This window comes from Berghia stephanieae, chromosome 11 (assembly GCF_034508935.2).
Source record: "Berghia stephanieae isolate SIO BIC M18660-M18661 chromosome 11, UCSD_Bste_1.3, whole genome shotgun sequence".
NCBI lineage: Eukaryota > Metazoa > Mollusca > Gastropoda > Nudibranchia > Aeolidiidae > Berghia > Berghia stephanieae.
In genome coordinates, this window is record NC_088370.1 from 7,864,919 (window position 1) to 7,881,045 (window position 16,127).

Below are 16,127 nucleotides of genomic sequence, written 5' to 3' on the forward strand. Positions count from 1 at the left end.
CCATTGGGGATCCTGATAGCTCAATTGGTAGAGCACTCGCTTCACAATCAAAAGGACTGAGATCGATCCCGAGCCAGGTACTGTCAAGATTTTTTTCAGAACCCTCTTTGCACCCAGCAGCAGTGATTGGGTTGCTGGGTCTGTTCAATCAGGTAGAAAGTACTTTGCTATAGACTAGCATCCTATTCAAAGGGTAGCAAGCAATTTCACACTAAATAAACCGGGAAAAACTCTGGCTCCATGGGACTCATGGCTCTAAATGACTATTTTTTCAATTCCATGTGACTATTATTATTTTGCAACATCTCAGACTTTGCAAGAACAAAGATGTTATACACGACTGTTTCCAATGTTACCCTCTTGTATTATAATAAGATGATGTGAAAATTTACTTTGATGTTTTTTAACCAGATAACTGTCATACTCTGGATACACATAATATGTGGCCCTCCGTCTCAAAACGGTATTATGTCGGAATGAATGGGACCCCGATAAGTGACTTTAGAATTAAATTGATAGTAAATACCAATTTTTGAGCTTTTGCATAGTGAGAAATTGTCTTCATTCTCTGACATAACAAATCGGAACAAACCCCAAGTTTAATTTTTTTGTCAATAAATTCAATTTTTTACACCCAAGTCATCCCGACATAATACCCTTTAGAGACGGTGGGTCACATATTAAGAAATTTGGCCAAAAGACTTGTCCTTCAAATATCGATTAGAGTCCAAGGTATGAGAAAGTTTTTGCCAAGATTAGGGTCATTAAATTTTGGTAAGAATACAAATAATATAAATTCCCGTTATTCATCCCCAAGGGGAAATGTGTCAGCTACAAACTAAGCTAGGGTGAGGTGATTTGCTCAAGCCCACACAACATAGCGGGTATTCAAACTCACTACCTCTTGGGTAAGAAGCTAAGACCGTACTGCTGAGCCACGCTGCCCCCTTGAGAGTAATTTGAAGGAGGATGTGTTTTCTGGCCAAATTTTTAAAATATTTGTCTTTCCATAAGTACGGCAGTTAACATTTATGAAAAAATAAAATGTAATGTCTATTTTTTGTCATTGCTTGATTCCAGAAACTGAGGAATAGTCCCAATTCCAACCTCAACTACATCTTCCGTCTTCCATTTGCCGCTGGCCACGTCTTCTCTGCCAGTATGTTGGATACTCTTCTATATCAGGTGAGGATGTTGATATTATTTATAACTTGGGTTACCAGTTTGGCGTTTTTAGTGCCGAATTCGAAACACTTGGCAATTTAAAATCTGTTTGGCATGGAAAAATTGGAATTAACATGTTGGCACTTTTTGGGGCGGACATTTTTTCCAATCACTATATTTCATCCATTGTGTAGACAAATTAATTGTTTCACAGAATATATATACAAACTTTTTCCCTTTAAACTGGCAAGAAAAGGTGAAATTTTCATTTAATCATACATGTTGATTATTTTAAAATTAAAATAATTAAAGTCGTTGGATGACATGCATGCTATATTCCATTTGTGTGACATGAACCCTGAATACTGTCTCCATTCCTAGACGTTTGTCAAGGGATACCTCATCACTTTTGTCAGGCTGTTGTTGTCATTGTTGTAATGTAATCATGGGTAACCTGTATGTCGTATAGTCAATGTGACATAATCCCTTCATGCTTTCCATCTATCATCTCAGTCACAACTTCTAAAGGTTACCACCTCAAAATCCACTTTTGGTAAAAAAAAAGTCTTTTCATCCATAGCTCCACGCCTATGGAACGCACTCAGTCCTCGGACAAAGTCCTGTGAAAATTTTTCATCTTTCAGGAACTGTCTGAAGACTGAGTTGTTCCGTGAGGCAAATTTTTTATGAAATAGATGTTGCTTAGATTTTGTTTTTGTATTCATGCTTATTATGTGGTGTTATGATTTTTAATTTTGTTGTTTGAAAACATTTTTATTATGCAGAGCACGATTAACGTGGTTGTTTAGGCGCTATATAAATTCATTATTTACTATTGCTATTTACTATTCCCAGACATTTGTCAAAGGATACCTCATCAGTTTTGTCAGGCTGTTGCTGGGAATCGACGCTGAGGAGGGCTCTGGTCATCTATCTTCTGTATGTCACGGCTTGCAAATGATTCTTCACCTTATCAACGCCATTCTCTCATATCGATTCATTTTTAGTATTTCATTCATTGTGATGACAAAGGGGAAACCCGAAATGTCCTTATTTTATCTATCATTGTTTATAAAATTGAAGCTTTCATTCCATTTGACTATTGTTATTTGTGTGCGTCCTTGAGATAATCAGTTGCAAGGTGAAAAGCTTTGAACAGAGATATTGACAATTTTAGTCAAGAGGTCAATTTTTATGGAAAATGAGTTATCAAAAATCATTCAATCAAACATTTTTCTACGTATTGATGAAATATTTTAATTGAATTCTACTCCTAAATATTGTATTTTAATTTTTTTATTAAGATAATTATTATACTTAATATCAACTCTTGTCAAATTTGGAAGCCATTTTCTCAAAATTAGGGTTTCACACCCTAGCCCATGCATATGACCATAACCATGAAAAATCACCCGATTTGCTTCAAATAAAGATTAAAATGCACAGGAGACATTAGGTTTTCAAAACTTGCAAAAATAACAAACCGCAAACAAAAATTTTCACCATGCGACTGATTATTTCATGGATGCTCACATTTATGATAGGATGAGATACAATGAACTTTATGAATCCAAAACAGGAAATGACATTGCGTTTCACATGACTCAAGGTAAAAGATGGAAGTTTTTTAGCAGCGTATGTGATCATACGGCATAACAGTAACAATGTATTATGAACTAGATGGCATTAGTAACGTAGAAGATTGGTGGGGTTCCTGACCTCCCATAGTGGGCAGGGAGGTACTTACTGTGTCTTCTATCCCCTACATCTGTTTTCCAACTTGCTTTCTGTCTTTGTCTTGGAATGAGGTTACTTTGTTTTGTCCCGGCCATGGCCGGATACCCTGGCTGAGAGGGAAACAGTCAAATGTATACCTAGTTATTGTTTTGGGAGATGATATTTTTTTCCGTGTTAATCATCTCTCTGTTATGTATTATTATTATTTTTGTTGTTTTGAATTTATAACGTAAGCATTTGAGTGTATTCCTCTTAGTGGGGACTTGTGCTCGTGTCTGGATGAGACTTTTAGGTGATCTCAAACTAAGTACTTTGATAGTGTGCTCTTGGAATCCACACCAATTCCCTATTTGTACCATTCCCCTTTGTCTTCTCTTTTCTTGGGTGCTTTAATTGTAATTCTAGAACTTTTTACTATCCCATATTTTCCCTTTTTACTGGCGCTGATATGACCATAGCGTGTTGCAAGCGCCGTAAAACCCTTAAAAACAAAACAAAACAAACAACAGTACAGTAGAAGACATCAGATTATTATTCACTTTTATTTATGCTAATACTTATTTCTTGAAGATGATTCTCTTTTTACAATTTTGTGAAGCTTAAGTTCTATCACCGTTTCATCTGTATTGGACAAAATGATAAAATCTATGTGAGGTTAGCATAAACTTGAACACTGCCCGTAAACTGTTATACAAATCCTTTTTCCCACAGATCCGAGTGAAGCGAGCCACCATCCAAAAGTTCCCAGAGTATGGACAGTTGTATGAAGGTCTCTGCTCAGCTACTGGGGAAATCCCATTTGCTATTTATAGAACAGAGAGGTCGGGTGGAGAAGAAGGTGACGAAAATCAAAATAAGCAGGTAATTAAGTCGTTCTTCAGAGCCGTAAGGCCCGTAGAGCCATATATTCTATAGCGTGAAACGGACAATAGCAATTGCTTGCTACCCTTTGGATGGGATGCTAGTCTATTGCAAAGTACTTTCCACCAGATCTAGCTACCCATTTACTCCTTGGTGGACAGGGGGGTCAGAAAAAAATTCTTGACTGCACCCGGGATCAATCTTGATCGTCTGAAGCGAGTGCTCTACCAGCTGAGCTCTTGGGACCCCTATGCAGGTAATTGGGAATGCTAATATTTACTTACATTTATACTAAAACAATGTAGGTTAGAAAGTATTTACTGAGAAAGTTGGTAGATCAGAGACAGAGAGAGGGAGAGAGAGAGCTATGTATGGTGTGGCTATGTGGTCTAGTGGTATGACACTTGCTTTCGGATCGGAAGGTCCTGGGTTTGAGCCTTGCTCGGCACATAGTTGCATCCTTGGAGAAGGCTCTTTACTCACATTCTCTTACTGTATTCAAGTGTAAAATGAGTACCTGGCCTTTAACAGCATTGTCCATGTCTGAAAAAAATTGCTATATCGCCTAACAGGCGTCATGTCCCATCCTAAATGTTGAATGTTGCTGTTGGTCAGGGATCCCTTGTAAAGCGATTTGAGCAAGTTTAGTGGATATCATGCTATATAAAAGCTCAATTTTTAATTTTTTAAAAATTGATATTAACAGACAGGGAAATAGAAGTCCTATACTGGCTTCCGGCGACAACAGACGTGTTGTGAATGTTTACCTATTTTCTACACATATTTTTATTCATTTATCATTCAATCGTCGGAATTTAAGCCTAATTTTTATTCAAAATGGATGTGAAGTATATATTGTTCCTGATTTTTATATTTATTAGTATATTTATAAGCATAAATGGTGTTTTAGCCTGTGATTTTGCTGCCAAAATAAGCCTATCGATAACTTATACTCCAGAGACTCTCCGATCCCTCCAACCCGTGTCACCCCCACCACCCACTATTGACACATCGTTTATTAAAGTAAGAAAGAGGGGGAGAAAGGGAGGAATAAAAACAAAATTTAACAGACGGCCTTTTCGTCCATTTTTACCCTGTGTAGTGACAGGTAATGTAAGATCACTGAAAAATAAAATTGATGAACTGTTTTCACTGTGTCGTTTTAATAGTGACTATCGTCAAGCCTCCATAATAGCGTTAATAGAGACTTGGCTATCTCCTCACATACCATCATCATGTTTTAATATTGAACAATATTCACTATTTCGAGGAGATCGGACTAATGTAAATAAACGAACTGGGGGTGGGGTGTGCACATATATTAACAACAAATGGTGCCACCCCAATAACTGTCAGATAAAGAAAATGTATTGTGACGATAAAATTGAATTTATTACTGTTTCGTCACGACCATATTACCTACCCCGGGAATATACTCATGTCATCATCATCAACGTCTACATTCCACCATCATCAGACAACACCACAGCGAAAAATATTTTGAGGAAAGAAATACAGGACATTCAAATTAAGTCACCCGATGCCGTATTGATGGTCACTGGCGATTTTAACCAATGTAACGATTTTACTCTCCCGGGACTTCATCAATACGTGGACTGCGAGACAAGGGACAAAAAAACATTAGATTTATTCCTGTGTAATATTAAAAATAGTTATAAATGTTTACCCCGTGCCCCATTAGGTTTATCTGACCACTGCATGCTCTTGCTACTCCCCACCTACCGCCCTGTTTTTAAACGTGTAAAACACCAGTAAAGAAAAGTGTACAGATCTGGAATGGAAGTGTGTGTGAAGATTTGCGTGGTTGTTTTGAATGCACTGACTGGAATGTTTTTATCGAATCATGTGATAGTGTGGATGAGCTGAATGACTGTGTGAGTGAGTATTTAAAATTCTGTGAACAGCTAGTGTCTTGTAAAAAAGAAATAAAATATTATCCTAACAACAAGCCTTGGATAACAAAAGATCTAAAACTTTTATTGAACCAAAAGAAAACTCTCTATACTAGTGGAAACAAAAAAGATCTGAAAACAAAACAAAAAGAGATAAAGAGGGTAATATCTAGTTGTAGAGATAAGTACAAAAATAAAATTGAAAAATGCTTTTCTTCTGGGGATATAAGGGACACGTGGCGGGGGCTTAAAACTGCTGTGAACTATAATCCAAAGCCCACGATTATATCAGAAGATATCGAAATTGAAACTTTAAATAAATTTTATTCACGTTTCGACACAGCAAACAAATTTGATATTGAAAATGAAAAACATAAATTAGACAGGGCTTTGGAAGATGAAATGACTATTGAGGTCAGTGAAGAGGAAACGAGATTCGTATTTTCGAAACTAAACGAGAGGAAGGCTGCTGGGCCGGATGGATTGAAAGGAAAACTATTAAAAGAATGTGCCCACCAGCTTTCCCCCATTTATACACATATTTTTAACTGGTCCCTCCAATGCGTTTCAATCCCTGAAATTTGGAAAACTTCAAAAATTATTCCTGTTCCAAAAAAAGAAAAACTTGAAACTATGAACGATCTCAGACCTGTTGCACTGACTTCAATAGTCATGAAATCTTTAGAAAAACTTGTTCTTGTTAAAATTAGGAATCAGTTTATGCCATTGAGTGATAGTCATCAATTTGCTTACAAACCAGGACGTGGCGTAGAGGATGCCATTTTGCTGTTTACAAACAACATCTACAGGCATCTAGATCACGCTAGGAGCTATTGCAGATTGCTTTTGCAGATTTTTCTTCAGCGTTCAATACAATGCAACCTCAGTTGGTTGTTCAAAAATTGACTAGTCTGAATTTAAACAAGTATATAATTGCTTGGGTGCTCGAATTTCTTACGGAGAGAGCACAATATGTTCAATTAGGGCAAAACAAATCTTCCTGTATAACTACAAATACTGGTGCTCCTCAAGGTTGTGTATTGTCCCCTGTATTATTCACAATATACACGAATGACTGTAGAAGTCAAAACCTGAGTGTACCTTTAATAAAGTTTGCAGATGACACCGCTCTTCAAGGCCTCATAACAAATGGCAACGAAGTGGCTTATAGGCAAGAAATTGATAGATTTGTGTCTTGGTGTGATGCCCACCACCTAGAGCTTAACATAAGCAAGACAAAGGAGCTAGTGATTGACTTTAGGAGAGTGAAGGAACCGATAGAACCGTTAAAATTAAAGGACCAATTCGTCCAGCGAGTTCCTCACTACAAATACCTTGGTGTAACGATTGATGACAGGCTCAAGTGGGATGAACACTTGAAAATAATTAGGCATAAGATGTGCAGACGTACATATTTTTTATCGAAACTCTCTCAGTTTAGAATAGATAAAACCCTCTGCACATTATTTTATAGAGCAGTAATCGAAAGTGTTTTATCATTTTGTATAACAGCTTGGGGAGGCAATTGCTTAGCAGTGGAAAGGAACAAAATAAATTCAAATATTAAAAAATCCATTAAACGCTATATAAATGATGTTGACGATGTAGATCTTTTATACGAGAAATTTTGTATAAATAAAATAACTAAAATATTAAATGACCAGCATCATCCACTAAGACCATCAATTATTATGTCAGAAAGAAGTGGTCGCCCTTTCTCTATTTCAACGAAAACAGAGAGACACCGAAAATCTTTTCTGCCGTCCAGTATTAGGCTTTATAACAACAAGCAATAATCATTTTATATAATTATTTCTCATTTTTACTTTTTTTAAATATAAATATTAATTTATTAATTTATTTGTTTTGCAATCTTTTCAATTTTCAATTTATGGTGACAGTTTTAACTATTTTACAGTGTTGAAATTATTCATATTATAAAGCGCAGCTCTGGTTATAGAGCTGCTCCTTTTTTATATATATACATCCTATTTCCATTGTATTTTTATCTTATGTGTAAATTATAACACGTCTGTACAAAAAAATTTCCTTTTTGGGATGCAATAAAGTATTATTATTATTATTATTATTATGTTCCCACAATAAATATCCAATGATCTTCCTCCCACCCATCCATCCAGCCATCCAGATGTGGTAGTGACACCCGACGGCCCTTGATGAAGTCTTACTCCACCTTATCCACTAGACTATCTGCCCTCAAGCGAACAGATGTGTCAGATATGTCTGGATTGATAAGAAACAGGCTGAGATCCCTGGACCTCTCACAACAAGACTACTGTAAGAATTGCTTTCAAATGCTTTCCTCTCAACAGCTCTTATGTAGTGTTTGTTTTTCAATGCTATTCAGTTTGCAATTATTTAATTTTGATTTCTCTTTCACTCTACACCCTCCCCACCAGATGTTTTAAACTGAAAGTTACTATACTAAGTAGAAGGGAATTATATTTAATAACAATTCAAAGGTTTATTTTTAGGCAATTGCCATTATGATTCATACATGAATATAATATTTCCAATCAACAAATCAGAATAACTAAAATTAATAATAAAGCATAGCAAACAATAATAATAATAATAATAAAGCATAGCAAACAATAATAATAATAATAATAAATATAATAATAATAATAATAATAATAATAATAATATAATAATAATAATAATAATAATAAGTAATATATAATAATAATATAGTAATAATAGTAGTAGAGTAGTAGTAGTAGGTAGTAGTAGTAGGAGTAGTAGTAGGAGTAGGAGTAGTAGGAGTAGTAGTAGAGAGTAGTAGAGTAGTAGTAGTAGTAGGAGTAGTAGGAGAGGTAGTAGTAGTAGTAGTAGATAGTAGTAGGTAGTAGTAGTAGTAGTAGTAGTAGTAGTAGTGTAGAGAGGAGTAGTAGTAGTAGTAGTAGTAGTAGTAGGAGTAGGAGTAGGAGTAGGAGTAGGAGGAGGAGTAGGAGTAGGAGTAGGAGTAGGAGGAGTAGGAGGAGTAGGAGGAGTAGGAGGAGTAGTAGTAGTAGTAGTAGTAGTGGTAGTAGTAGTAGTAGTAAATAATAATAACAATAATAATAATAATAATAATAACATCAAAATTTCTACATTTTCTGAGAATTTACATTCTTTGATGAAGTTTCCTAGAGAGGCCAGCTACATGAGATTTGAAATTAAGCGATTCATCAATGATCACTCTTAATCTCTTAAATATTTGAATTGCTTGACAAGTACATCTTTTTGTTTATTTATTTCGATAGCATTTGGAGGAACCTGACTTTTTCTGAAATCAAAAATGTGTTCTTTTGTTTTTAATACATTACGTTTAAGGCAGTTTTTCTGACCCAAATTCACAAAATATTCAATATGGTTTTTATAAAAAAATTCTGATTCTTGGCTTTTCAGTTGTCCTAAAATGGCTATATCGTCTGCATATTTAACAAGGAGACGTTCATCATAAATAGATATACAATCATTTGTGTACAAAATATAGATAGTATGCGCTTGGCAAAGAAGTTTACAACATTGCCATCTGGACGTATAACGGACCAACACACAAAACCATGTGTAACCTTGAACATTTATAGTCTGGTTAATACAGTTTAGTGAGAATTACTCATAAACGTGGATGGCAAAAAGCAATAACAAAGACCAGAGTGGCGTCAACTTCGTTCCATCTATACAAAATTGGGGAGCTAACACATAAATGTGTTAGTAAGAATAGTTCCACAAATCATGTGAGGACCAGGCCATTTCTTTGATTGATTTGCAGTGCTTAAACCGGTTCTTGACTTCTTCTTCTTCATCCATATAAGTATTGGTTCTTCCTCATTGTTCAATTCAGTGTGATCGTTGATGGTTGTAGAACAGACAGTTGTGAAATCTGCAATAGAAAGCAATAAGATCTTTTATGGAGATATGCAGGTTTAGATGGGGAAAATGTGTGTAAATCCTTGAATGATTACATAACACGAGGTAACAAATTTACTGTCATGTAAAAATATAATGGTATCTTGACAAAGACGATGGAAACCTTTGTAGTCTGGTTAATGCAGTTTAATGAGAATTACTCATAAAGGCGGGTGGCAAAAAAAAAAAAACAACAAAAAACAATAACAAAGAACTGAATGACGTCAACTTCATTCTATCTAGGTAGATTATTATTATGTTTTCTATCTATCTATCACTCTGTAGGTGCCACCAAAAAGCGTCCAAACACCTTGTCCTACGTCATCACCAACCCATCACCCAAGAGAAAACTTAGGGTTGGAGATATTATGTAAGTCTTTATTTCCTACTATTTGTATTCCTAAGCTGTTAGAAGCAACAATTTACTATTGAATTATTATCAATTGTTATACTTATTAATATAGTTATTCTTTATTCCTATTAATTATTCCTGTTATAAATTATTAATTCCTACTTCCAATATCATTTATTAGTACTTAATACTACTACTGCTAGTACCACTACTATTTCAACTACTACTACTACTTTACTGCTACTGCTACTACTACTACTACTACTACTACTACTACTACTACTACTACTGATCTTAATACTACTACTTCTAATCTCACTACTACTACTACTACTACTACTACTATTACTACTGCTTTTACTACTACTATTACGAATACGACTGATTTTAGTAGTAGTAGAAGTACTATTACTACTACTAATAATAATATTACTAGTATAAATAAAAGTAGTAGTAGCAGTAGTAGTAGTAGTAGTAGTAGTAGTAGTAGTAGTAGTAGTAGTAGCAGTAGCAGTAGCAGCAGCAGCAGCAGCAGCAGCAGCAGCAGCAGCAGCAGCAGCAGTAGCAGCAGCAGCAGCAGCAGCAGCAGCAGTAGTAGTAGTAGCAGTAGCAGCAGCAGCAGCAGCAGCAGCAGCAGCAGCAGCAGCAGTAGTAGTAGTAGTAGTAGTAGTAGTAGCAGCAGCAGCAACAGTAGTAGTAGTAGTAGTAGTAGTAGTAGTAGTGGTAGTGGTACTAGTGGTACTACTACCACTTGTAGAAGTACTACTAGTAGCGGTAGTAGTAGTAGTGATCGTAGTAGCGGTGGTAGTATTATTAGCAGTAGTAGTAGTAGTACTACAATAGTAGTAGTAGCAGCAGCAGTAGTAGTAGTACTACTACTAATAATAATAATAATACTGCCACCACTACTGCTACTATTACTACTACTTCTAGTAATATTATTAGTAGTAGTACTTCTACTAATACTACTACTACTACTACCACTACTAGTAGTACAGGTAGTAGTAGTATTAATAGTAGCAGTAGCAGTAGTAGTAGTAGCAGCAGTAGTAGTACTTCTCCTTGTAATACTAGTACTACTACTGTAGCAGTAGTAGTAGTAGTAGCAGCAGCAGCACTAGCAGCAGTAATTAGTAGCAGTAGTAGTAGTACTACTACTAATACTACCACCACCACTACTACTACTACTACTACTACTACTAATACTACTACTACAACTTCGACTTTTACTACGATTACAACTACTACTACTACTACTACTACTAATACTACAAATATTTCTACTAGTAGTACTTTTACTACTATGACTACTACTCCCAATAATACTACTACTACTAGTAGTAGAAGTAGTAATAGTAGAAGTTGAAGTAATACTACTACTCTTAGTATATCAATGAATATATAAGAATATCAAAAGGAAGGATAATGTGATATTGACTACAGCAAACTCAGGAATGAAATGCCTTTCGTATTCACCATCCTTAAATTATAATATATAGATTTGAGATTAAGTGGCATTGGGGAGTGTGGCTCAGCAGAACGGTTTTTGCTTCGTACCCGAAAGGTACCGAGTTCGATCACCCGCTGCTGCGTTGGTGGCCTTGAGAAAGTCACTTCGTCCTAGCTCACTTTGTGGCGCTGCTCTCCGGATGATGCCTGGGTTATTCCAGTCTTCCCTTGGAATAGACACTAAAGAAACATTACTCCACTTTAGACGATTATAAGGAATTTTATTTTATTTTATCTATTTATTAAGAGTAAAATAACGTTTGTCCCCCCCCCCCCCCCCCCCCCCTTTTTACATTCATCACAATATCATCAACAGGGACTACCTTTTTCCAGCTACTTAGGCCATCTGGGATAAATCTGGCCATTTGTGACCCACCGTGTCAAACTGGTATTATGTCGGGATCCACTCGGTTAGGGAAATTGAATTCTTTGCCACAAATATCAAACTTGGGTTTAATTTCTGTACGTTATGCTGGAGTATAAATACTATTTCTTGCTTTACAAAAACTTCTAAGGTCCAATTTCTCATCATTCTATATTTAAATTCACTTTTTGGGGTCTGAATCATTCCGACATAATACCGTTTTGAGACGGAGGGTCACATTTACAGAACAAAAGATTTCTTGTTTTAAAAGTTAAAGTAATAAGGACTTATTAGATGTATTTGGTTTTTGAATATTTAAAATATAAAAATAAAAACCACATGTTATTTAACTTTTAAAATAATCAATCTTTTTTTTCTTCCAGTATTTGACAGTCCTTTTCTTTATTTTTCAACCGTTGTCCTTTTTCTTTGATCCCATCCAGTTATGTACTCCAACCATCATCCATGTATGCCAAGCCAAGCAAACACAAGCTGTACATGGGACACAGATCCCAAAGCCACGGAGCTGCCACACCAGACCGTAGCTTCAAGGCAGCTGTAGACTCAATGCTCAGCTCACTGGGAGACGACGTTGATGGTTCCAGCAACCCCGTGTATACCAGCAGTCCCTCTAGCAAACCAGAAGATGTCACAGAAACAAAGGTTGGAAGATTCAATCTGCGACGCATCGTCTCAGAGAGGCCTGCTGATGACAATACACCGTCACCAATATCGCCTGGTTCAGTCTTTGGAAATGACGGTGAGGTGGAAGAAAGTAGGTTGTGATAAGACAAATCATTTGAAAAAGGCCTGATAATGACGTAACTTTGCCATATCCTCTGGATTATCTATTGAGATGGAGGAGATGCAGAGGTGGAAGATTGTGACAAGGTCTATTCTGAGACTGATCATTTCAGGTTGCCAATATCTCCTGTATGCGCCATTTTAAGGAAGAGAACTGTGGAAGACAGTGGGTTGTGATAAGATTCACTCTGGGAGACAAATAGTTTGAGAGAGACCTGCTGATGACGTCATTATCACCAGCATCTTCTGGATCCGTTTTTGGAGTTAGTGATGATAAGGAAAAGAAAGGAGTGGAGGGCAGTTTTTGTGCGGCTATGTGGTCTAGTGGTATGACACTCGCTTTCGGATCGGAAGGTCCTGGGTTCGAGCCTTGCTCGGCGCATAGTTGAGTCCTTGGAAAAGGCTCTTTACTCACATTCTCTCACCGTACTCAGGTGAAAAATGAAAGGCCGTTAACAGCGTTGTCTTTGTCCGAAAAAATTGTAATATCGCCTAGCAGGCGTCATGTCCCGTCCTACATGTTAAATGTTGCTGTTGACCAGGGACTCCTTGTAAAGCGCTTTGAACACATTAGTGGATATTGCACTATATAAAGCTCAATTTAAAAAAATTTTTTTTTTTTTTAGTAGGTTGTTATAAAGTTTAATCTGAGATTCCTCCAAAAAGGTCAACTGATAACGGCAGTGTCACCAGTATCTCTTGGATTTATCATTGGAGTTGGTGAGGATGGACAGACAGTAAGGGTTAATCTTGGACAGAGTGACTCAGAGAGACCTGCTGATGACCTAAGGTTGCCCCGTGTCAGTCTCCAAAGATGTTGGTGATAAGGGAGGAATGGAAGAGACAGTCTGTCAATATATTTCCCCTAAAATTCCCTAAAATTGAGCTTTATAAAGTGCAATATCCACTAAATGTGCTCAAAGCACTTTACAACAGCAACATTAAACATGTAGGACGGGACATGACGCCTGTCAGGTGATATTACAATTTTTCGGACAAAGACAACGCTGTTAACGACCAAGTACTCATTTTACACCTGAGTATGGTGAGAGAATGTGAGTAAAGAGCCTTTTCCAAGGACTCAACTATGCGCAGAGCGCGACGACGAACCCAGGACCTTCCGATCCGAAAGCGAATGTCATAACACTAGACCACATAGCTGAATATATTGTGATTCAAACCCATCTCATTGCCTCAAGCAATGACAATATGAAACGAGAAGAGTCAGACAATAGAGTTATTTATAGTACAAAGTCTGATATATCTGTGTCAAACTGGCAGTGGAGGTTGGCTAGGGATTTTGGCATGGAATTCATTTTGCTCCCAAAGGTGTGTTGAGTTCTGGAACCCAAGAATTTCCTGATTATGGACTTGAGTCAATGTTGAAACAATCCTACATCAACTAACCTGTTTATTCATCAGAGTTGTTATTGTTGATATTCAGCTTATTATTGTATTATCTTCCAATGTGATTACAGTGGAGTTCACATAAATCCAACACTCTTATAGAACGAACCCAAATTGTCTGTTTTCATCAGAGTTGTTATTGTTGATATTCAGCTTATTATTGTATTATCTTCCAATGTGATTACAGTGGAGTTCACATAAATCCAACACTCTTATAGAACGAACCCAAATTGTCTGTTCTATTCTATCTAAACGTGTTCCATTGATAATGGATAAAGTCAACCAATGCATTCTGGTCCAGCTGTGTTGGCTTTAACAGGATTCCACTGTTAGTAAGTAATTAACCGGTTTATTCTTTTTTTTTTTTAATCAACAATACAGAAATAGCACAGCTTTCAACATCATATCAAATCCCTTTGGCATCATATTTTTTGACAGAATTATTGTATTCAAAGGGTAAAAAATACGATCAGTTATTTATATTAATAAATGAGAGACCAATGCTGTGCGTAGTGAGCATTGTCTAAAGGTTAGGGATAACCTAATTAAAATTAGCCAGACCGTAAACATTTTTATCTTTCTGATGCAAGGTGTCGAGCTTTTTGCGATTCAGATCGATTTTATCTTCGTACCAGGATTCCCGATTAGGATTCCACTGTGTTATTATTTATTTATTTTTTAGAAATTTTGTACCAAGTCTGAGATTTCAATATTATCGCTATTATGATTTTAACTCATGGAAGATGAATTGCTATGTAAATATTGTATCCACTGGGTTGTGTACGTCCTTTTAAATATTATATAAATACATTCCCTTTATCCATTCAAAAGGGGAAATTTGTCTTAAGGGTCTATTCCAAGGGAAGACTGGATGGAATAACCCAGGCGTCAGCAGCAAATGCTGCGCTGCAAAGTGAGCTAGGGTCAGGTGACTTGCTCAAGGCCACACAACGAGGCAGATAGTCAAACTCGATACCTTTTAGGTACGAAGCTGAGCCTCACTGCCCCCAAATAGGAATATTTTTTTGTTGGTGTTCTGAATCTGAATGTTTCTCAAAGAAGTCGACTAAGTACTGAGTACTGCATGGGGTTCCTGACCTCTCATAGTGGGCAGGGAGGTACATACTGTGTCTTCTATCCCCTTATGTCTGTTTTCCAACATGCTTTCTGTCTTTGTCTTGGAATGAGATTACTTGGTTTTGTCCTGGCCCTGGTCGAAGTCCTAGCTGGGAGGGAAACAGTCAAATGCATAGTTATTGTTTTGGGAGGTGATATTTTTTCCTTGTAAATCATCTCTCTGTTATGTATTATTATTTTTATTTTGAATGTATAATGTAAGCATTTGAGTGTGTTCCTCTTTGTTGGATTTTGTGCTTGTGTCCAGATGAGACTTGTAGGTGATCTCAGACTAAGTACATTGGTGGATTGCTCTTGGAATCTACATCTGATCCCTATTTGTTCCCAGTTCCCCTATGTCTTACTTTTTCTTGGATGCTTTAATTGTAATTCTAGAACTTTTTACTATCCCATTCTCTTCCTTTTTACTGGCGCTGATATAACCTAAATGTGTTGCAAGTGCCGTTAAACCCTTAAAAACAAACAAAAACATAAGTACTGAGTAACGTGTAATGACGTGGTGAGACCAGTCCCAAAATATGACCACCCCCCCCCCCCTAGTTGGAAAATTATTAAACATTTATTTTTTGTGTGTGTTGAACCTGTGACCTCAAGAAGTCGTGGAGAGAAGGCTCTAGTAAGACTATACTTTGAAGCCACTTTTTTGGGGGGTCGTGGATAGCTCATACGATAGAGTCACGATCTCCCTGGCCAGGCAGAGTTGTCGTACTAGTAAGGTTGCAGGTTTGAGCCCCCATCAACGTCGCAAAGTTTTTATTCTGTGTTGTCTTCTGGCACTTTCCTACTCACTTCACTTCATTTCTTGTTGTTATGGTAAAAAGTACATCATTGGATAAATTTCACTTTTTCCTACACTTTAGAAAATAGAACATTGGACGGGTTATTTTAATGTCAAGATACATATTATATAATAATAATAATAAATGGCACTTATATAGCGCTTTACCCCGTTGTCACAGGCTCT

The 16,127-nt window shown here is 36.6% G+C and overlaps 1 protein-coding gene across 1 annotated transcript in view; it reads left to right on the forward strand.

Annotated features, from left to right (window-relative positions):
* The window catches only part of LOC144956770 (potassium channel subfamily T member 2-like), a 104,684-nt gene extending 91,951 nt beyond the window's left edge, over window positions 1–12,733 (forward strand). Inside the window, exons 27-32 of the mRNA XM_078887474.1 lie at window positions 1,081–1,185; window positions 2,020–2,103; window positions 3,613–3,762; window positions 7,817–7,973; window positions 9,876–9,960; window positions 12,259–12,733. Coding sequence (XP_078743600.1) covers window positions 1,081–1,185; window positions 2,020–2,103; window positions 3,613–3,762; window positions 7,817–7,973; window positions 9,876–9,960; window positions 12,259–12,601 — 924 coding nt within the window. The 3' untranslated portion in view covers window positions 12,602–12,733. The remainder of the gene's footprint in view (window positions 1–1,080; window positions 1,186–2,019; window positions 2,104–3,612; window positions 3,763–7,816; window positions 7,974–9,875; window positions 9,961–12,258) is intronic.
* Window positions 12,734–16,127: the final 3,394 nt, after the last annotated feature.